At 39.6% G+C, this 23,010-nt stretch overlaps 1 protein-coding gene across 1 annotated transcript in view; it reads right to left on the bottom strand.

Moving 5' to 3' along the window:
- unc-104 (kinesin family member unc-104) overlaps nt 1-23,010 on the bottom strand; it is an 871,528-nt gene that overhangs the window by 422,943 nt on the left and 425,575 nt on the right. Inside the window, exon 3 of the mRNA XM_067138474.2 lies at nt 1,890-1,972. Within this exon, the coding sequence (XP_066994575.1) occupies nt 1,890-1,972 (83 nt within the window). The remainder of the gene's footprint in view (nt 1-1,889; nt 1,973-23,010) is intronic.

Raw genomic sequence — 23,010 nt, 5'->3', positions numbered from 1 at the left:
CAAGTGAGGATCTCTCCTCTAACGGGTTATGGACCACCGGTGAATTGTATAGTCCTAGCCGCCTGAGCACACGGAGGGCCATGACTCAGAATATGTCCGAGCTGCCCACTCCCACTCCATAGCAACTGGTATCCCGACTCTCAGGACCACTTACTAGGCCACTCAGCCGTTGCCCATGGTTCACGAACTAGGACGTGACTACAGTAACCCACACCATGAACCATAAGTGGAGAACATATTCAGTAATATATATAACTATTTCTAGCGTTGTCCATAATATTCCTGAATTTCTACAAGTCCATATCTGCTAAGGAGACGAAATATGGGCCTCCTGCCTTAAGTGGGGTATGAGATCCTCCTCCGAGTGCGACTGGAGTGAGGAAAAAACAGACCATCCGGCATATCGTCGCTGAATGCCCAAGGAGATGATACTTGAGGCCATTGGAAGATTCTGTGTCGGCTACAGATGAGGCTAGGCCTATTCAGTGGTTAGACAATTTAGATTTAATTTTCTGAACTCTCCATGCACTTGGTTGATTTTTAGTGTTTTCTTTTCTTTTTTCAGTTACTTCTTTATTATTTGTTTTATATTTTTATGTGTCGTATAACAATGTGCACTAGCCATAAGCTAAATAAATAAATAAATAAATAAATAAATAAATAAATAAATAAATAAATAAATAAATAAATAAATAAATAAATAAATAAATAAATAAATAAATAAATAATCCGCAGGTGTTGTTTTAGGTGCCGGCAAACCTGCTGACACGAGACTGACGTGTTTTGGCCTCTTCAAATACCACCGAACTGAGATGGGATCGAACCCGCCAACTTGAGATCAAAAGCCCAGCGCTCTACCAACGCGCATATGGGTAAAAATCGTCACCATATTGCCAATATTTGAAATATTACGCTTTGTATTTTTAATATTTAATTTAAAAGCTGCATTGTATATTGTCGGTGGATTTTGATGCTCATTAATATATGAATGTTGAACAAAAATACCATAGACTTACGACGTTTGACACTACAGGACTACTATACTGCCGTCCTAAACGAATTCAATGTATGTGCAAAATACACTTGTTTTGAGATAACTGCCAGTTTAGATTTCGAGCTGTTTTATCTCTCTTACGCTATAGGCGAATCTGTCATTTCGTCAGCACACTTACCGTAGCCTATATTCTAGCAAATACGCTGGTTAATCCAAGGAAATGAAAAATAGTTCATTTCGGCATTCAAAAGATCTGTGGTGATACATTTGATGTTTACTTGATAAAATTAATTATATCTAAGTAACGCTCAATAGACTTCTGATTTCTCTGATACGCAGCAGAGTAAAAGGGAAGGTCAAACTGACAAGCAGAGAGCGTAAGTGTCGTCAAATCAAAATACCTGCATACGGTACCGAAAGCCATACGATTATTACGAGGCAATTAATTTATTGTTTTAACAATAGTGAAAGACAGTATAATTTCGTGAATTATGTATTCAATTTAATTTATTTGCAACTTTCGCGTTTTGTGATAAACTTTTGTCCAAAATCTGCTCCTAAATCCTTACGCAGATATTATTTTCCGCCTCAGTGTGCAAGAAAATTTATAAGTGTTCGCAGAAACGGAAAGTGTTCAGATCGACTTCTGGCAGTGCCCAATACAATATGTTCAGTTCGAATTTGGAATTGCTGGCTTGTTAGAAGTCGTCTTCATATGCAATCTTCCCATTTACTGCTCTCGAATGAAATATCATTGGCTATCGTACGCTCTAATGACGTATCTTACACACTTTAAGCTGGTACCAAGTACAAACTTACTTTGTCTTTTAGGCAACCTCTAAATTGAGGAAGTTTTACTATGTAATATATAGGCTACGTAGAAAATAATACTTACATTGTGAGACCAGTAGGAGTAGTCGTAGTTGAAACTCTTAGTTGCATCTTTAGAGCCAGGTGGTACTTTGGGGTTTACGATATCTGAAAACAGAAAAGATAAAGTAGATTGGATATGGTTACTGCTTAAACAAAATATATAATTTTACAAAGATCAAGAACCAAATAAAACTCATAAAAAGTGATTCAAATACGAACAAGACTAACCCCCCCCCCCCTTCCCTCCCTCCCAAATCTTTCCACATAACGAACCATGTGTATCAAGTCAGAGACCTTTGTAGACAGAGCCAAAATCACTACCCTCCTTTACCGGGGTGAAGAGTCCATTCCACTTCAAAGTCGGCAAAGTTGAAAGCAACAGACAACGTCCAGTTCGCATGCGTAATATTGGCTACTAATGGAAAACCTCGTCCACATGAAAAAGATGGCAAGTTTACGTTTGGGTGATGCGAACAGCATCTGTTTTTGTTTGCTTTACGTTGCACCGAAACAGACAAGTCTTATGGCGACGATAGGATAGGGCAGGGCTAAGAGTGGGAAGGAAGTGGCCGTGGCCTTAATTTACAGATAGTCCCGGCATTTGCCTGGGGTGAAAATGGTGAAACCGTGGAAAACCATTTCAGGGCTTTCGACAATAGTATTTGAACCTCCTATCACAGCAGACCTTTGCAGCATGACCAACGAATGAAGAGCTGTTCACAGAAATGATAACTAAAGTTCATGTCATATAAATCTGCAGTGAACTTCTTCGATGTTTGTCGATTTGGACAAAACGGATGTGTAAAAACACAATGTTATTTTATTTACGTCCCACTTAACTCCTTTTTTACGATTTTCAGAAACGCAGAGGTGCCGAAATTTAGTCCCGCAGGAATTCTTTTGCGTGTCAGTAAATCTACCGACACGAGGCTGACGCAGATGGGTAACCACTTTTAAGGAATGAACACTGAATCATCAATGTGTACAACTAAGTTCGTCCTGAATGGTTTGTCATACCTACGGATTTCGGTTTTGATTTACGTGAAAGGGAACTTAGTGATCAACAGGGCTCGTACTTGGGTACCCAAAACACATTAAGTTAGGAGCACATAGAGTACTATGTTGTGCTGGTCGTGGCAGAAAGGAAGGAGGGAGAGCGGGACTTTGATCTAAAAATCTTTAAATCTATCTATCTATAAATATAAAATAAGAGTTTCGTCTGTACATTGCTCAGAATTAGAAAAGAATGGTATTTCTGTATCGATCATGTCCGCAGTAACAAGCAAATGCACCGTTTACTTTTCCGTAATTTCTGTCTGTCTGTATGTATGTATGTACACGCATCACTAGAAAACGGCTAACGAGAATTCAACGAAAATCGGTATGCAAAGTCGGTAAATAAGTCACTACAATCTAAGCCATAAATAATTTTATTCACGCTGATAGAAATGGTAGTTTAGGGGAAGGCCTAAAATGTAATTCTCAAATATTTATGTTATTAGTGGTCGTATCGATAAATACTACATAACCAAAGTTATACAGAATTAAATTTCCGACCATTTATGTCTTACACGTTTTTACCGTACCGGCTATGATAACACAGATACTCACAAATTTATATTTTTGTTGCTAAGTCCATATCGACGCCGAGCCACGAGAAAATGGGTTAACAGAATTTAATGAAAATCGGTATATAGAGTCGGGGAATAAGAAACTACAGTCTAAGCCATAAACAATGTTATTCGCCGTGAACGAAATTGTAGTTTAGGGGAAGGTGCCTAAAATTTAATTTTAAAATTCCTATGTTTCTTGTCCTATCGAAAAGTACTGCATAACGAAAGTTACAGAGAATACATTTTCCAATTATTTATGTTTTATTCAGTTTTACCGTACCGACTATGATGAGTGGTATTCAGAGTCGGAAGGAAACTAAATGTGAAGGCCTACAATATCGAAAGCGCATAACATTGATCAACAATAACATTACATTGACCTTTGTTTGTTGTGATGTTCTTTGTCTCTTATGCTGCCACTCAACTCCGATAGATGGTGCGTACCGAGTATAACAGCCTTGAATGAATATTGGCGGGAAATAGCCTGGGAGTTAGAAAATCTTCTTCTTTAGCATGCCATCCCTCTGGTTCATACCTACATTTTCTGATACGGCTAGTATGTAACACACTGGTTCTGCATAGTATTCCAGTTATTCGATCCCTACAGTGTGAGCAGTGTGCATACTTAAGGCAGAAACTGACTTAGTAGTAGTAGTAGTAGTAGTAGTAGTAGGAGTAGTAGTAGTAGTAGTAGTATGGCCTGGTCTAGAATAACAATTTAGGCCTATTCCAAATTATAGCACCACAATTTCACTAAATAACTCAAAATTCAACCCTGAAAAAAGCAGTTTCTTAAGAAAAGCTTCTTCCTCTTCACTTCTATTAAATTCTACATTCATTTTATTCCAAATTATCAGTGAAGAGGGGGTTTTCCCTCGGGCATGAAGGAAAAATTTGCCTCCAAGTCAGATAGATTTTTCCGCCGCCAGTGTAATGAATTGATATTTTCCGACTCATCGGGTACTCCTAGGAAATAGGTTAGTAAAAGGGCATAGTTTATGCCCTGGGAGTCTCCACTATTCGCCCCTCTCCCCGCCGAAAACAGACGAAGAGTTTTCACGAATCACGGCTGTCTGGGGCTTGGTTATTCCAGCTCTGGAACTTTGCACTGTTAGATCGGCAGCGTATTCCTGTTCGTTAAAAGTGAGAAAACGTGTGGTGTTTCATTTGATTGAGTATTTCATATGAAAGCATTGCTTTTAATCGCACCAATTCCTACTGACGTCGTTGTAATGTATGTTCACTTCAGTTGGGAAAACCACTAAGACGGTTATTTCTGAGGATGTAAAAAGGCAGGTGGAGAGAGAGTGTCTACCACTATAATGAAAACTCCATAACCTGATTGTGACTGATGGTAGTCTATGCAAGTGGGTCTACTATTACAGTGAAAATTCCCTAACTCAGTCTTCATATGAGAAAAGATGTTTGGTGACTTACCCGTCGCGTTTCTAGGGTAACATTAAGAGCTCTGCAATTTAATACAATCTTGCTCACAACGTGTACGCTAGAATTCCGTATACAATGTAAAATTCCGAAGCGAAGCACGGGTACACCAGCTAGTGACCAATAAAATGTCGTTAATTTATGGGTAAATACTACAAAATAAATAAAAATTTACTAAAATATTTGACAAACTGAATTCTGGTGACTGTGTTATAATGATTTTACAAATAATAGTTTATGTCCCTGTTCTATTCACTGCACAACTTTTGTTTTTACTGAAATAATCATCTCCTAATTTATTTGGAAGTATTATAATATGAATATATGATTTGCTGGATGTAGTGCTAGCACTTTGCCCTCTAATAAACTGGGAACACTAGTTGTTACGCGTTGCAGATTTCACACGTTTTTCTCGTTTGTGTCGCTGTAGAAAGAACTTCCTTTCCGCATTCACTTTAACACTACACAATCTTTTACGAAATAAAAGACTCCCGCCTGTAGTAAACACGTCTTCTTTCCTAATTAATTCACAAGCTGATTTTAAAATACACTTTGTGAAGGTTTCACTTTTTGGATTTTTCTTGCACAGAACTACAAATTCTAACTCAGAACTCTAACGGATTCTCTTTGTTTTGAAAGTCATGGTTCAAATGATTTATTATCTATATATATATAAAATAAGAGTTTTCTCTGTACATTGCTCAGAATTTGAAAAAACTGATATTTCTGTATCGATCATGTCCACAGTAACAATAAAATGCAGTTTTTACTTTTCTGTAATTGTCTGTCTGTCTGTCTGCATGTATGTACACGCATCACGAGAAAACGGCTGAAGAGAATTTAATAAAAATCGGTATGTAAAGTCGGAGGGTGAACCGCTACAATCTGGGCTATACATCATTTTATTCACGCTGAGTGAAATGGTAGTTTAGGGGAAGGCCTAAAATTCAATTCTCAAATATTTATATTATTAGTGGTCATATCGATAAATACTACATAACTGAAGTTATATGGAATTAAATTTCTGATCATTTACGTCTTATGCATTTTTACCGTACCGGCTATGATAACACAGACATTCATGAATTTGGATTTTTGTTGCTAAGTCCATATCAACGCCGAGCCCCGAAAAAATGGGTGAAAATTTTATGGAAATCTGTATATAGAGTCAGGGAATAAGAAACTACAGTTTAAGCTATGCACAATGTTATTCACCCTGGGTGAAATGGTAGTTTAGGGGAAGGCACCTAAACTTTAATTTTTAAATACCTATGTTCTTGATCCTATGGAAAAGTACTACATAACAAAAGTTATAGAGAATACAATCTCCGATCATTTATGTCTTATTCAGTTTTACCGTACCGACTATGATAAGAGTGGTATTTCAGAACCGGAAGACAATTAATAATGTGAAGGCCTACAATATCGAAAGCGCGTAACATTGATCAACAATAACATTACACTGACCGTTGTTTGTTGTAATGTTCTTTGTCTCTTATGCTGACAATCAACTCCAATGGATGGGATTACTGCTGCGTACCGAGTATAACAGCCTAACTGAATATTGGTGGGAAATAGCTGAGGAGTTAGATAACTTTCTTCTTTAGCATGCCATTTCTCTGGTTCATACATTTTCTGATACTGCTGGTACGTAACACACTGGTTCATCATAGTATACTAGCTATTCGATACCTACTCTGACGCGCTGTTGTGAATGAGCAGTGTGCGCACTTAAGTCAGAGGCTCACTTAGTAGAGTAGGAGTAGTAGTATGAACTGGTCTAGAATTATAATTTAGGCCTATTCCAAATTATAGCACCACAATTCACTAAATAACTCAAAATTCAATCCTGAAAGGAGCCGTTTCTTAATAAAAGCTTCTTCCTCTTCACTTTTATTAAATCTGCATTAATTTTATTCCAAATTAGCAGCGAAGATGTGGTTTCTTCTCTGGCTTGGAGGAAAAATGGCCTTCACGTCAGATAGTTCTTTCCCCCGCCAGTGCAGTGAATTGAGATTTTCCGACTCATCGGATACTCCCGGGGAACAGACAAGTAAACGGGCATAGTTTTTGCCCTGGGACTGTCCACTATTCGACACCCCCTCAGAAACCGCCATAAAAAGGACGAAGATTGTTCACAGATCACGGATGTCTGCGTCTTGGTCATTCCAGCTCTGTAGATTTGGACTGTTAGTTCGGCAACATAGTACAGTTCATTCAAAGTGAGAAAATGTGTGGTTTCCCATTTGATCGAGTATTTCATATGAAAGCATTGCTTTTAATCGCGTGATTCCTACTGACGTCATTGTAATGACCCATGTTCATTTCAGTTGGGAAAACCACTAAGAGAGTCTTTCTGAGAATCTATAAAGGCAGGCAGAGAGTGAGTGTCTGCCATTATAATGAAAACTCCTCAACCTGATTGTAACTGACGGTAGGCAAGCTGGCCTACCATTAAAATGAAAATTTCCTAACGCAGTCTTCATAAGGGAAAAGACGTTGGTGACTTCCCCGTCGTGTTTCTAGGGCAACGTTAAGAGCTATGCAGCTTAATAGGATCTTGCTCACAACGTTTACACTACCTAACTTAGAATTATGTATAAAATTTAGAATTCCGTAGCGAACCACGGGTACATCAGCTAGTATTTTCATAATTTTAGACAGCGACGATGGGATAAGAAGGGCCTAGGAGTTGGAAGCAAGCGGTCGTGGCCTTAATTAAGGTACATCCACATAATTTGCCTGGTGTGAAAATGGGAAACCACGGAAAACCATCTTCAGGACTGCCGACAGTGGGATTCGAACCCGCTATCTCCTGGTTGCAAGCTCACAGCCGCGCGCCCCCAACCGTAAGACCAACTCGCCCGGTCTTTCAATCTTAAAGGGAGAATAAAAACACAGTAATAAGTTCAAATATTTCGCACTACCTTTCCTCAAAAGCTACCTACGATCAACAAGTTACGTAGACGATGTAATTCACAAAAATCACGGCGGAAATATTTCTCGCGGAACAGAATAACTCAATGCAGGGAATCACAAAGTGTAATTTAAAAACAATCAAAATAATCAGTTCGTAACTTAATGACAATCTTTGTCGCAATGCTAAAATATACTGAACAGTACCCCTCAATGAAAACAAACAGTTAATTGCCTATCCACTAACGCTAATCGCTGGGGAGGGGTTCGATTCTTTTCATGTCCACGTCACCACCTCTCTGCTCTTCACTTGAATTGAAGCTCGTGGAATCACCAAGCGACATTATTAGATCATCTACCGCAGTGTCTATAATACCCCCTCGTTCCCGCGCTTGAGTGATTGCTTGTTGGGCTTGAGTATGGCCTACCACTTTTCCCCAACCCTCGGCTGTCTCACATTATTGACATTCCCTTTGGCTGTGACAAAGTCTTCCATTTCTCTCAGTGTGAAAGTCTTGTTTCACATTAAATTCGCTGGTGAAAATTCATGTCGTAAACTATGAAAACCTACAACCTGTTTTCCAGTCAGTGACCGGGTCAGGGATGGAATGAATGAAGCCCCCATCTTGCGGCGAGGATAGGAATTGTGCCGGCTGTCGTACTCCTCTGGGGCAATGATTAATGACTGACAGATGAAATGACATTGGAGAGTGTTGCTGGAATGAAGGATGACAGGGAAAACCGGAGTACCCGGATAAAAACCTGCCCCTCCTCCGCTTTGTTCAGCATAAATCTCACATGGAGTGACCGGGATTTGAACCACGGAACCCAGCGGTAAGAGGCCGACGCGCTGCCGCCTGAGCCACGGAGGCTTCTATCGTAAACTAAACTAACCTAAACGTAATCTTTAATTAATGACTATGAACAAACTAATAGTAAGCTAATCATGAATAATAATAATAATAATAATAATAATAATAATAATAATAATAATAATAATAATAATAATGTTATTGGCTTTACGTCCCACTAACTATTTTTTCGATTTTCCGAGACGCCGAAGTACCGGAATTTAGTACCGCAGTAGTTCTTTTACGTGCTAGTAAATCTACCGACACGAGACTGGCGTATTTGAGCACCTTTGAATATCACCGGACTGAGCCAGGGTCGAACCTGACAAGTTAGGGGGTCAGAAGGACAGCGCCTCAACCGTCTGAGCTACCCATCCCGGCTAAAAACAATAACTACATGCATGAAATGAAATAAAACACTTGACGAAGACTGAAGACACAAATACGCATAAAGAATGATAAAATAAGAGAACAAAAAGAGAGTGTAAAACGGAATTTTTCGGGAAAGGGCACCAAGTGACAACGAGAAATAAACACCATAAAATGTCAATACTGTCTACGTTACCACGACAATAAGACGCCATTTTTCGCAACACAGCGCTAACGTCATACCATACCACGGCCGGCTCCAATACTTAGAACGTAATATTTAAAAAAACATGGCGGTCGAAGTAGCCGCACTGCTGGTATTGGCTAGTACGAAAATGTCACGTAAATATTATACCAACGGCGGTAATTTAACATGATAAGTGTCACGTCCGCAGGATTTTACCTATTGATTGCCCTGCACGTGTCCCCAGGGTGGTCCTGGTGGTGGTGATGGTGGTGATTATTGTTTTAAGAGGAAGTACAACTGGGCAACCATCCTCTATATAACACTAATCAGAGGGAAAATATGGAAGGGGTCCGACACTTCGAAAAATGAAGATATCGGCCAAAGGAAGACAAGGGCTACGAAGGGCGTGAAAATGAAAGACTCCCTAGCCCTCGCAAACCTAATAGCGTCGGGGTCGGAAAAGAACAAGAGTTGACCAAGAGAGATCGGATAGGATAGATGAAAGTGAGGAGCCTGGCACAAGTAAGTGGAAGCAATGCCAGGACTCAGCTGAGGGCCCCGTGGACGCCAGCCCACGCTCCAAAGTTCAGAGCCCTTGAGGCCCCTTTTAGTCGCCTCTTACGACAGGCAGGGGATACCGTGGGTGTTATTCTACCACCCCCACCCACAGGGGGCTTGGGGGTGGTCCTGAGCGAGCAACAGCGATATAAGGTGATACAACTGAACGAGTGTCTCAAACATAACCTTGTCACGAATACCAATTCTCTTATAACAATGATTCTGATAATGATTCAACAAACTGCTATACTGCACCTGTTTCACTTCAGATACTCAATAGGAGAACCGATTTTTTTTTTTTTTTTTTTTTTTTTTACGTCGCATCGACACAGATGGGTCTTATGACGAAGATGGGATAGAAAAGGCTTAGGAATTGGAAGGAAGCGGCCGTGGCCTCAATTAAGGTGCAGCCCCGGCATTTGCCTGGTGTGAAAATGGGAAACAACGTAAAACCATCTTCAGAGCTGCCGACAGTGGGGCTCGAACCCACCATCTTCCGAATGCAAGCTCACAGCTGCACGCCCCTAACCGCACGGCCAACTCGCCCGGTGAGAATCGATTTGACGTTCTCTGATGGCATATGTATTTTCGTATAAAGCACTTACCCAAATCGTCGGCAACGTAAATATGTACTGTGACAGTATATCAGTTGATATCTTGTCCTCTAATTTAATAAAGTTAATAATATAATCTTCATTCGCAGATAAAATAAGTAGTTTTATCACTATAATAACCTGACTTTTTAAAACCTCAAAAGGTATAATAATTGAGAAATGTACTAGGATAAGCACTAGCACAGAGCTCATATGTACACGGAAATCATACCCTCTATTTAAAATGTATCCTCGAATGTTTTAATGCACCTTAATAAATTATTTGTAACAACGAAATCATCACGATGCATTTAGTACACTTGATCTGAATGTGAGTGCATCTGCTGTAATATGAATTACATCCAGGCACACAATACGATCCACACGTCCTAATATATCAAAATGGTTTTAAAATCAAATTTCACTAAATACATCACTACACTGACGTTTCGTAATCAAACCAAACCAACAGAAAGAACTAAACTGATGGTTCGCAAATGTTCATGTTTACATTTGAACAAACCGATCGCGGCGCCATTTTAGCTAATATAGGTGGCTGCATTAGGTCTGATATTATATTGTAGCTGGTCTTGGTAAAACCCTGCGTTAGAAACCCAGCTAATCCCTCCAAATCACTATTTCTTCATTGTAATAGTGTACAGGTTGCTCCATCTGTCACACCGTTGCCTACGAAATATGTATATCTTGTATGCAACGGTCACACCAACATTGTTCGTTATACACCAATATCCAGCCAAACACTTCCGCAGGCAAGCACATATTCTTGTAAAATACACTTTCATCTAAATCACTCGACACTTTATAACACATAGGCACTGACTAAATATCACCATATCAATTACAATTTATTTAAATTATTTTTCTGGAGGAATACGAATAGGTATACCGTTTACATTAGAAAAAAGTATTTCCTAACCTCAGGGTTATTCTCAAAATGATGTATGCACACTACTGTTTTGTCATCGACTTCAAAATAGTCACGATGTATATTTCTAACAAACTTCTCTCTTAATGTTTTATTCCTTAGAAAACTTTAGGATAGTTGTATGAGAGGCATTGCCGGTAGTTAGACTTAAACCCGATTCACAACACGATCAAAACAAACACATCCTCACATTACTGCGTATGATTACAGATCCTAAGTGTCCATTGACTCATATAAATACACCACCGCCGTCTCAATCCTATATACTGCCTGCAGGGGGGCTCATTCCCGACTCCCGCGCTTTGCTTCCAGCGTAGCATCGCCTCATGCTGACGTCACGTGGAGGTCTCCTGTCAGCAGCTGTTGCGGTAAACGATAAGGAAATCGCTTTCAGTATAGGTCTATTTTGCGGTACGGTACGCAGTCTTGTAAGATTTTCCGAATTGTGTTGATTGTTGTGTTAAAGATGAGTAAGGTTTCTAACTATAAAGTTAATTGTGCGATGGCACAATGTACTAATTGGGGATCGAAAACAAGTGGTGTCTTGTACCACAGATTTCCAAAACGTGAGGAGATTAGGCGAGTGTGGGTGTTGCGCTGTAAGCGAAGTGACAAATTTAATCCTGATAATGCCAGGGTATGTTCCATACATTTTCGTCAAGAGGATTATGAACGAGATTTGAGAAATGAACTACTGGGATTACCACAGAGAAAAATCTTGCGGGCAGATGCTGTTCCGTCTCTGTACATTGCAAATTGGCATGGCGATAAAGCTTCGTGTTCAACCACTAGCACCGTTCCCAGCCAAACAGCAGAGCAGGTTTGTGTACTAATTTTCATACAATATTTAATAATTAATAAATACAATATTTAATAAATCGTAATAAATTTGACCAGCTACGTGGAAGTATGAATAAACTTATTATGTCGTACTACGGTATTGTATACCGGCTAGGGTAGCTGACTTACGTTTAGAAGGCTTGGGTTCGATTCCTGGTACTGGAACAATTTTTCGATTTTTTTTACATTGTTCTGTTGTTTACCAGCAGAACGTTTTATGTGAGAACACCGAGTTACGACAGTAGGCCTATATTAACTTATAACTCTTCATATACTTCGAACGTTAAGTAGTTAAGGCTTATTTTACTTAACGATCGTAGTTTAGATTTTATAAATGTTTAAAACGTGATCGCTCATAAAGGTTTATCTTCATTTTACAGATTTCCAGTGATAGAGATTTGCGTCATGAAGTCAGGAGCGTGAAGAAGCGGGCGCGATCAACATTAGAGACTTTGTCACCAAAGAAAAGGAAAGTTGACCAGGCGACTAGCACTGAATCGCTTCAAAATGAGGAGATCTTAAAACTCCGTAAGCAGGTGGAGATTTTGGAAAAGGAAAACGCGATTTTAAGACGAAGGGAGGCTGCTCTAAAGAAGCTCAAGGGATCTAGGTATCTAGTCTCAAAAAGACGACAACAACCGTCTCTGCCGAAAGTAAAGAAGAGTGCACACAGAGAGGAAGTAGTTAAGATTCTGTCGAAATGTTTTACGCCAGGTCAGATTCGATGTCTCTTGGTAGGCAATAAACGAGTGAAATGGTCCTCGGAGGACATAGCAAATGCTTTGTCTTTGAGATCGCTTTCCAGAAAAGCATATGATTATTTGAGGAACCGGAACATTCCTTTACCATGTCGGTCAACCTTACAAAAATGGATTCGGCGCTTTAAATGTAGGCCCGGAATTTTAACAGAGGTGCTATATCTGTTGAAAGCCAGAGCAGTAAATTACAAGGAGTCTGAAAAGATCGCGGTTTTGACATTTGATGAAATGAATATAGACGGACGCATTTCATACGATTCATCTGATGACCGCATACTAGGACCTCACAGCAACGTCCAGGTAGCGATGGTTCGAGGGCTCTTTGCTGCATGGAAGCAACCCATTTTTTATGATTTCGACGTGACAATGACGTCAGAGTTGTTAAGAAACATAATTTGTAAACTTGAGGCTTGTGACATTCATACTGTCGCAGTAACTTGTGACATGGGGGGCAAAAATGCCAAAGTGTGGAAGGAATTAAATGTACACAAGAACAAGAGCTTTTTTACCAATCCAGTGGATGATAAAAGGAAGGTGTGGGTGTTCTGTGATGTACCCCACCTCTTGAAATTATTGAGAAACCACTTTTTAGATGAAGGTTTGACGTTAGCTGATGGTTCAGAATTTCAGAAGAAGACAACAGAACACCTATTACAAACTCAAACAGGGGGCCTATCAACTACACATCATATTAATGAGGCTCATCTGAGTGTAACAGGCAGATCCCGTCAAAATGTGAGAATGGCTGCGCAGTTATTTTCCAGGCGCACAGCTCTGGCAGTGCGGTATTCTTTAAACAAGGACGCTGAAAGCAACTTCATCGAGCTAGTCAATGACACCTTCGACGTGTTGAACTCCAGGGCGGCTAAGGATGAAAAGACTCCCCTTAGGAGTGGGTACGGCTTAAACTTAAGGAGTCAGGAAAATACTCTGAAGCGCTTTCTGGAGGTGATTACACAGGTGAGATTTGGTAAACGGAAAACTTTACTTCCGTTTCAGAAGGGGTTCATAATATCTATAAATTCTCTCTTAGGGCTTTTTGAAGACATGAAACATGCAAATATGTCTTATATGTTAACTGCCAGATTAAACCAAGACTGTTTGGAGAATTTTTTTTCACGTGTCCGTGGCCTAGGAGTTTTTTATAGCAATCCGTCCCCTTTTGAAGTTCGTAACAGAATTCGACTTCTATTACTCACAGGGAGTAATGAAATCCCTCTCTCCTGTAGTGTGTCAGTGGAAGCCGAAAATAATTCATCGCCGTGTGATACGGGTATTTTTCATCCTGATGCTCATAATGAAGAAGATTTCTTGAGCTTCGTAAGCAATGAACTATGTATAGATGTTTTTGAGGGGCCGTTAACAACTGTACCCGTAGATGAACAGGAAGAAACGTTAGAGTTGTTAAGGATGGAAGACTTGAGCCAGGACTTCGAAACTGAAGACGTAAACCAGGATGCAATTAAATACCTTGCAGGCTACTTGGCATTCAAATGTCGCTCTGTTGATGACAGCTTGGGTGATAAAGGTGAAATGTTTGCCTTGCCACAGGAAGTGCCTCACGACTGGTTATCAATCATTTCAAAAGGAGGCCTTACTCGTCCAACCGAAGAATGGTATCAAAAAGTTATCCAGTTTGAGGTACTGTTTGGCAGTTTTCACGGGATTTATATCTCTAAATGTGAAAGAGTAATGCAGACTTTGATTTCTATAATTAAATCAAAATTTCCAGAACTTGACGAGAATATTATATCACTATACGTCAGAACTAGGACTTTTATTAGAATACGTCACCTCAACAAAAAACATTATATAGATGCTATGAAGAAGTATTCAGCGAAAAAGAGTCGACTGTGGGCAGCTTCAGCTTCTTCAACAACTTCCTAAGTCATCAAAAAGTGAGTTTTAAATACAATTAAACCAATAACTATTCCAGTGTTTCTATGTATGTATTGTTCTTACAGTCGGCTTTTAAGATGTAATTACTCAGAGTTTCTTCTATTTTTCTATCAACAGTATTATATCACTGATTGCAGGTGGTGTGTAAAGTACCACTTTATTATAATAATGCAAACCTTTTGATTATTTATAAGAAATTGAAATTTTACCTAATTATCGAGGTTTATGCTGCATGCAGGCAATGCAGGCGCGCGCTTCTAGCCCTCCCGGCTACGTCACGCGCGATCAACCAATGAGAGCGCTGTGAGCGGGAATGGCCTACCTAATATACTCTATCTACCTTGTACTGCCTGCTCTATGCTATGCGCTTAACATGCTTCTCAGCGTGAGCTCTTAGTGTCACAAACCTCCGCTAGGGGCGCCAGCTAACGCACCCAACTTATCTCCGTACCCACGTTATTCTCTTCCAGTGCGTATGCATCGAGCATTTATTTGTGTGTCTCTGGTTGTAAAATGATTAATTGTTGTGTTCCTCACTGTATATCAAAACAGGAAATCCAAATTTTTCAGGTGTGAGGATTCCTGTTATCCCTGTTATCCCTGCAAGTAAAGACTTCGAGAAAATTGTAGCCTGAATTTTAGAGATGAAGATAAAAGATAAAACTAAAAGAAAAAATATTGAAGCCAGAGAGAGTGCATAGTCGGTCTTCGAATTATCCCCATTACCTTCAAACCAGAAAAATAGCTCCACGAAAGACCAGACAGTGACAAGGTATTTCTTCGGAAGAAATCTGTGATGAAACAAGCTCTTCAGCCGCAGGATATACAATGGATGACGAGTACGAAATTAATTTGAACAACGATTCCAACGAGTAAGAATGACAGCAGTGATCAGAAAATCAGACATTAGAGGCTCCGATCAAGAATTCTGAGACTGCGATAACAGCTGATGACTAATCATAATAAAGTTAAAAGACTACAGAGACAATTCGAAGACAACCCAGAAATTGATCGTCTGAATAAAATAAAGGAAGCAGGCGAACAAAGGAAAAACGACCGTTTTCAAAAATCAAATCCATAATTTTCGCAAGACAAAATACGGGCAGTCAGAACAAATCACGCGGTACTATGTGGCGTGGGGAATAGTATCCCAAACGGTTACGAATATGGCAGGACTGCTGGTCTAGTGTCAGCTCCGTCACAAAGTACTCTGGACAGGTAGCCTAAATGAAAAATGTTGATGGTGTTTGTCGGGATTTCCCAATTAGTGAAGGAGACACTTAGAGCTGAATGTAAAAGTCTTAGACCAACAGATAGGAGTGTAACAGTGATCGCAGATTAAATGGCTAATTAGGTACGGCTACTCTACGACCGAACCAGTGACAAGTTCCTTTGCGTAGTCAATGTTGAAGGTGTATTTGGCACAGATATTGTAAAATCTCCTGCTCTCGCGAATAAACTGTGTTTTCTTGTAATCCGACTTTTAAATAAGTTCTCTAGCGCTGCTGCCTACTTCCATTAAAGGCGTAGAGTCTACGATCTATCCCTTTTAGTTCAGAAATGATTACTGTAACGCCTTTCGGCAAAACAATCCAGACTGTGTGCATTTCTATTCGCAAGCAGATAAAATACTTACAATGGTTGAATGATGATTTCATCGAGTACGTTAAAATAATTCGGTTGGAATCAAAACGTGAAAAACTGAAGTGTCTGACTAATGAGACGGCAGATGCTGTCTCGCGAACGGTGAAATCTATAGTGGAATGTGTGTCTTACCTATTAAAAAATCAGTTATTTAATGTTCTCATTAGATGATTTTCTGGAGACGCAATAGAAGCTCTATTTAGTTCAGTGAGATTGGGTGGTAGATTTAATGACATGACGAACGCACGCACTGCATTATGTGCTATAAAACGTATCCTGAAAACTGGTCATGAACAAAGGGTCAACGAAATAGTGATAGACATTTTTTTGCGTCCACTGCTGGTAAATAAGAGAAAGAAAAGGACTGAGAAGGTGCTCCGTTACTCGTGTCGAGAAAATTCTGAAATTTGTATGTACCATGCAGCATAGGATGATCCTAATATATCTACTGTAACTGGTAAGATTTTATATATTTTACGTTTCTATATCTTAAGCCAAGCTCAAATGTGAAATATTAGTTTCTGTATGTGCATTATCCTCTCAATTAGTAACATGTTAAGGATTATTTTTAATTTTATATTGGTGTTAGGACCAACACTCGTTTAACCAACATGTGCTGTGGGTGCGGTAAGTGCTGCCATCTGCAATGTCGCTGTAAACTCAATTCTCACCGCACAGAGCAGGCAGTATATAGAGATTGAGACGGCGGTGAAATACACACGCACAATTGTATTCTACAAAGAAACTAATATTTATCGTCAACTTTCATGAAATTACCCCGACTGTATAGGAAAACAACAAACCGAAGTTTCCAATAATCCGGCTACTCGATTCGCCATCTTTGTACGATCAAGAGTAGCGGTATCATTAAGGTCTGAAGACTGGAGTCAGTCTTGGTCAAACTCCATCTCTTGAAAAGAGACCCTTAGGGACGGGTGCGAGGGCTGGTGCTTGAGACACTTTGGGAATACTTTCCCCTAATTATCAGACTTCTGCATTGTGTTCCTGCACATCTCGCTTACATATGACTCACAGTTACAAATTATTTCCTTATCCTTTCTTAGTCACTAACAACTACTGGTCAGTTTACTTGGTCATGAATGCAAATTTAATTACATGTAAGAAGTATACTTTATATTGTCACTTGTGGATTTTTGACAGTGTGACAATAAAGGTCCGCCTCTGTGGTGTAGGTGTTAGTGTGATTAGTTGCCACCCCCGGAGGACCGGGTTCGATTCCCGGCTTTGCCACGAAATTTGAAACGTGTTACGAGGACTGGAACGGAGTCTTCTGAGCTTCGGGAAGTCAACTGAGTAGAGGGGTTTCGATTTCCACCTCAGCCATCCTCGAAGTGGTTTTCTGTGGTTTCCCACTTCTCCTCCAGGCAAATGCCGAGATGGTACCTAATTTCAGGCCACGGCCGCTACCTTCCCTCTTCCTTGTCTATCCCTTCAAATCTTCCCATACCCCACAAGGCCCCTGTTCAGCACAGAAGGTTAGGCCGCCCACGGTGTAAGTATACTTCCACCATGAGGCCGCATGGGAGAGGTACTGGTCCTCCTCCTCAGTCGTATCCTCGACCCAGAGTCTCATGCTCCAGAACACTGCCCTTGAGGTGGTAGAGGTAGGATCCCTCGCTGAGTCCGAGGGAAAAGCCAACCCTGGAGGGTAAACGGATTAAGAAAGAAAGAAAATGACAAAGAATACATGCATATAAAAAAATTAAAATGATCTACAAATACTTCGAAGTAAACATATTGACCTAAAACCTTCTTGAAAAATGAAATAATGACTGATCATCCCAAATCGGCAAAAACTGCGAAAGAATGCAAAATAAAAAGGTGTTTTTATTCTTTGTTATACTGCAGAATGAATTTCTATAGGCTACTACTGAACTACGGAGTTATGTCTTTCCTGTCCTTCTGTATGGTTTCGAAGGGTGGACGCTTAGCCCTTTATTGGAGAAGCGTATTGAATCTTTTGAAATGTACTTATACAGAAGAATACTCCGAATATCTAGGGTAGAAAAGAGGACAAATGAAGTCCTCAACAGAAGACAAATGAAGAAGTCCTCAACATCTTGAACAAGAAGAAAGAGCTTCTCATAACCATCAAGGAGCGTAAGCTCAGCTACCTTGGGCACATCATGAGAGGTGAACGATACGAACTTCTCCGACTGATCATTCAAGGGAAGATTGGTGGGAAAAGATCTGTGGGAAGACGGAGAAATTCCTGGCTGAAAGACTTGCGGCGGTGGTATGGACATACGTCGATAAAAATCTTCCGTGCTGCCGTTTCGCGTATAATCATAATCAATTGGATCGCCAACCTTCGAAGGGAGGCGGCGTCATAAGAAGAAGAAGACTACTAAGCTACGTTCCAATACAAATTAAAAAAAAAAAAAAACACATTTCAACAACATCCGCCCTACTCATTAACATGTTTAGGGCCTACCGCACAAATACAGTAGGACAAAAAAAATACAGATGCATCGAATTTTCAAACATATTTTTTATCATACTATTATCTTTTTAAGTACTTCAGTTACCCCTCTGATAGTGTTAATAGAATATGGCTCAGAGTTGCCAACCGTAGCAGAATTCTGCTGTGCATAGCAGAATTGAGATTTTTGAGCAGAGAACAGGCTGTAGGCCCACGTAACAGAATGCTAAAACATAGCAGAATTTCAAATCTCACAACCATCGAAAAACAATTTGTTCAATCGCTCTTCTTTTCTTTAAAGGAAACGAAAGGACATGAAAGGAAAGGACCTTTAGCACACCATTATTTATTGCCCGCAAATAAACACCCACTACGCATGCCTTATTGTTTACGGCCGAGATGCATATTCCAAAAGTTGTCCTGTTCTATTAGTACTGTATTTTTGATCCTTGTTCTGTACGAGCGAAAAAAGTAAAAAACCCGCGGCAAACGTAGGAATGACTGCAAATCTTGCATATACGTTGCACTATTCACTGAATACATGTAATTATTCTACTCTTTTGCCATCTAAATGCACGTAAATACACAACACAGTTTATGTGAAATTTAATGAATTCGGTTAACGTTCATTACATTGTTAATCAGTTAATAGGAAGTAGAACAGTATCGGTAATAGCATAATTATGTGATTATGATAAATGTTTGTTTCGGCGGGTTGGCAACGCTAGTCTTCTTAATTCTCAATCCTAAGATTGGTTGGCAGCAATTCGTCTTCTCCAGTCTTCTCTGTAATCCGCTAATCTCTTCATTTCCACATATAAGCCTGCTCCTACGTCATCTCTGATCTGTCTTGCATATTGCAGTCTAGGTCTTCCTCTTCCTCTTTTACCTTGAATCATTCCTTCCATGACATTAACTATGAAACCATTGTGCCTATAGAGATGGTCAATTAATTGGTCTCTTCTCTTTCTTATTGTTGCTAAAAAGGATCTTTTTTCATCTATTCGTCGAAGAACTTCTTCATTTGTGAGTTTTGCTGTCCATGAGATCGTTTCCATCCTCCTCCAGCACCACATCTCAAATGCTTCCAGACGTTTCTTATCACATGAACTAATAGTCCACGTTTCTGAGCCATACAAGGCCACACTCCATATATAGCACTTAATAAATGTCTTCTTAGTCTCCACATTTAAATTCCTTGAAGTAAGAAGTATCCTTTTCTAGTAAAAAGCAATCTTTGCTTGGGCAATTCTGCTTTGTATGTCGATTGAACTTTTGCCATCTAGAGTGATTTTACTTCCTAAATAGGTAAAGACATTTACTTGCCTTAGTGGTATATCACTAATTCTAATGTCGACTGCAATATGTTGGCGGTTGCATACCATAATTTCGGTCTTTTTTGTATTAATTTTCATGTTATATTTATCTCTCAATATCGTATTCATTTTTATTAACGCACTTTGTAGTTTCTCTTCGTTCTCCTCTATGACAGCTATATCATCAGCAAATCTTATCATTTTGATTTCTACTCCATTTATCTTTATCCCTTCCATTTCATCTTTACATTCCTCAATGCCTTTCTCAATATACAGGTTGAACAACACTGGTGACAAATTACATCCCTGTCGTACTCCTTTCTTTATATAAGCCTCCCATACTTCACCATTTATATTTATGATGCCTCTTTGGTTGTTATAGAGTTCATGTACTATCCGTCTATCTCTAAAATCTAGACCAACACCAGTCATAATCTTCATTAACATATTCCAGTTCACATTATCAAAAGCTTTTTCTAAATCGACGAATGCAATAAACAAAGGTTTTCTTTTTGTCTATAACCTGTCGTAACGTTAGAATAGCTTCTCGTGTGCCTCTATTTCGTCTGAATCCAAACTGATCTTCAGCCAAATGTGGTTCAATTTTATTGCTTATTCGGTAATATATTATTCTTGTCAATATTTTTGACATGTGCGACAAAAGACTCAAGGTGCGATGTTCTTCACATTTTAGAGTTCCAGGTTTCTTTGGTATAGGGATTATGAGAGACTTTCTGAAATCTTCTGGAATTTTTCCGGTTTCATATATTTCCGTAATCAGTTTAAAAATATAGCCGTGTGTTTCATCATCCAGTCTCTGTATCATTTCTCCAGTTAGTTCATCGCATCCTGGCGCTTTATTAGGTTTCAATTCTTTCACAGCCTTAAGGTATTCTTCTTTGGTTAAAGAGGGTCCCAGTTGATCTCTTGTAATGTTATCTTCATTTTCAAGGTCATTTATGTCAGTAGGATTCATAAGCAGATCTTCATATAATGTTTCTATATATCGCTTCCATCTTTCTCCCACTTCTTTACTCTCAGACAACAGTTTCCCATTTTCACTTAATATGCTGTTACTACGGCCAGTGACTGTTCTGAATTGTTTCTTAATCAATTCATAAGCAGTTTCCATGTTTCCTTTCTCCAATCTTTCTTCTATTTCTTTGCATTGTCTCGTTATATATTCTTCCTTAGCCTTCTTTGCTTCTCTGTTGACTATGTTTCGGAGTCTTTTATAGTTTCTGATTCCTTCTTCACTCTTTGAGTTTTTAAATTTCCTTCTTTCCTCTATAAGTTCAAGCACGTAATCTATAACCCATGGTTCTCGTGCTTGTTTCGTCGTTTTACCTATTACCTGATTTGCAGCTTCTATGTTAGAGTGTTTAAGGCCCATCCATTTCTCATTTATTGTACCATTGGGTATTTCTGCGACGTTCTGTTTTACCAGTGTTTGATAGTTTTCCTTGATTCTGTCTTGTTTTAGTTTCCTGACATTATATCTGCAATATTTTTCCACATTCTTCCTCTTCCTTCTTAGTCTTAAATCAGATTTTCATAATACTAGGTTTCGGTCACTCGCTACATCAGCCCCTGGATAACTTTTGCATTGTTTGACTTGGTTACGGTATCTTTCCCTTACCATAATATAATCTGTTTGATATCTCGCTTTATCTCCAGGTGCAGTCCAGGTGTACCTTCTTCTCTTGGGCTGTTTGAACAAGGTGTTTGTAATTATTAGTCCTTTTGCTTTACAAAAGTCTATTAGTTGTTGTCCTCTGTCATTTCTTACTCCAAGACCATACTGACCTACAATCTTCCCGTCTTCTCCTTCACCAACAGAAGCGTTCCAGTCTCCAAGAAAAATGAGATTCTCGTTATCCTTAATCGTATCCATCAGCTCCTCTAACTGGTCATATACCTGGTCTACTTCTTCATCTGAATGATTCGTTGTTGGGATGTACACCTGTATTATTATCATGTCAACTTGTTCATTTTCTATTCTCACCATAATTATTCTATCACTGCATTGTACATAGCTCTGAACTCGTACACCTACGTTTTTACTTAATATTATTCCTACACCTGCACAGATTCCTTTTCCACCAGAGTATATAATTCTAAAGTTATCACTCCAAAAGTCCCCCTTCTCAGGCCACTTTATTTCACTCACTCCTAATATGTCTATGTCATGTTTAACCATCTTCTTTTTTAAGTTTTCTAGTTTACCACAAATGTTGAGAGATCGTACATTCCAAGTTCCTAAAATAATATTTCTTGTGTTTCTTCCACGCTTTGTCCCTGACCCAGCCGGAGATCCGAACTGGGGACTATTTTACCTCCGGAATTGCATTTAGTTCCACAGCCCACCATCACTGCTGCATAACAAGGGATATCCAGTGGATCTTTAATGGAGTGGTTTCCCTCTGGCCTTCTCCATCCTATACCGTTGACCATACTGGTTCATCCGCCTTTAGGAGCAGTTTCCCACTCCAAGGGCAAGAGAGTGCCCTACCCTATACCCGCTCATCCGCCCTCCTTGGAGACCGTTGGTTCTTGGTAAAGGGGGTCCCTTATCCCGGGGGGTATTCGGTCCATATCTTCTATCCAAGAATAAAACCAACTTGGTAAGACTTGGGATTAGTTCTTCCGCCCACCAAGCCGTTGGGAGACTTCCTCTTCCGCCTTAGAGACCGTTGGCCATTTTCTTTTTAGCCTCATTTGATCCGCGGGTGCTTATTTGACCGTGCCTTATTCGCACCTGCCCTGC

The sequence above is a fragment of the Anabrus simplex genome, chromosome 1, assembly GCF_040414725.1.
Source record: "Anabrus simplex isolate iqAnaSimp1 chromosome 1, ASM4041472v1, whole genome shotgun sequence".
Classification (NCBI taxonomy): Eukaryota; Metazoa; Arthropoda; class Insecta; order Orthoptera; family Tettigoniidae; genus Anabrus; species Anabrus simplex.
The sequence above is the reverse complement of the archived record's forward strand: the minus strand, read 5'-3'. Positions and strand labels throughout refer to the sequence as shown.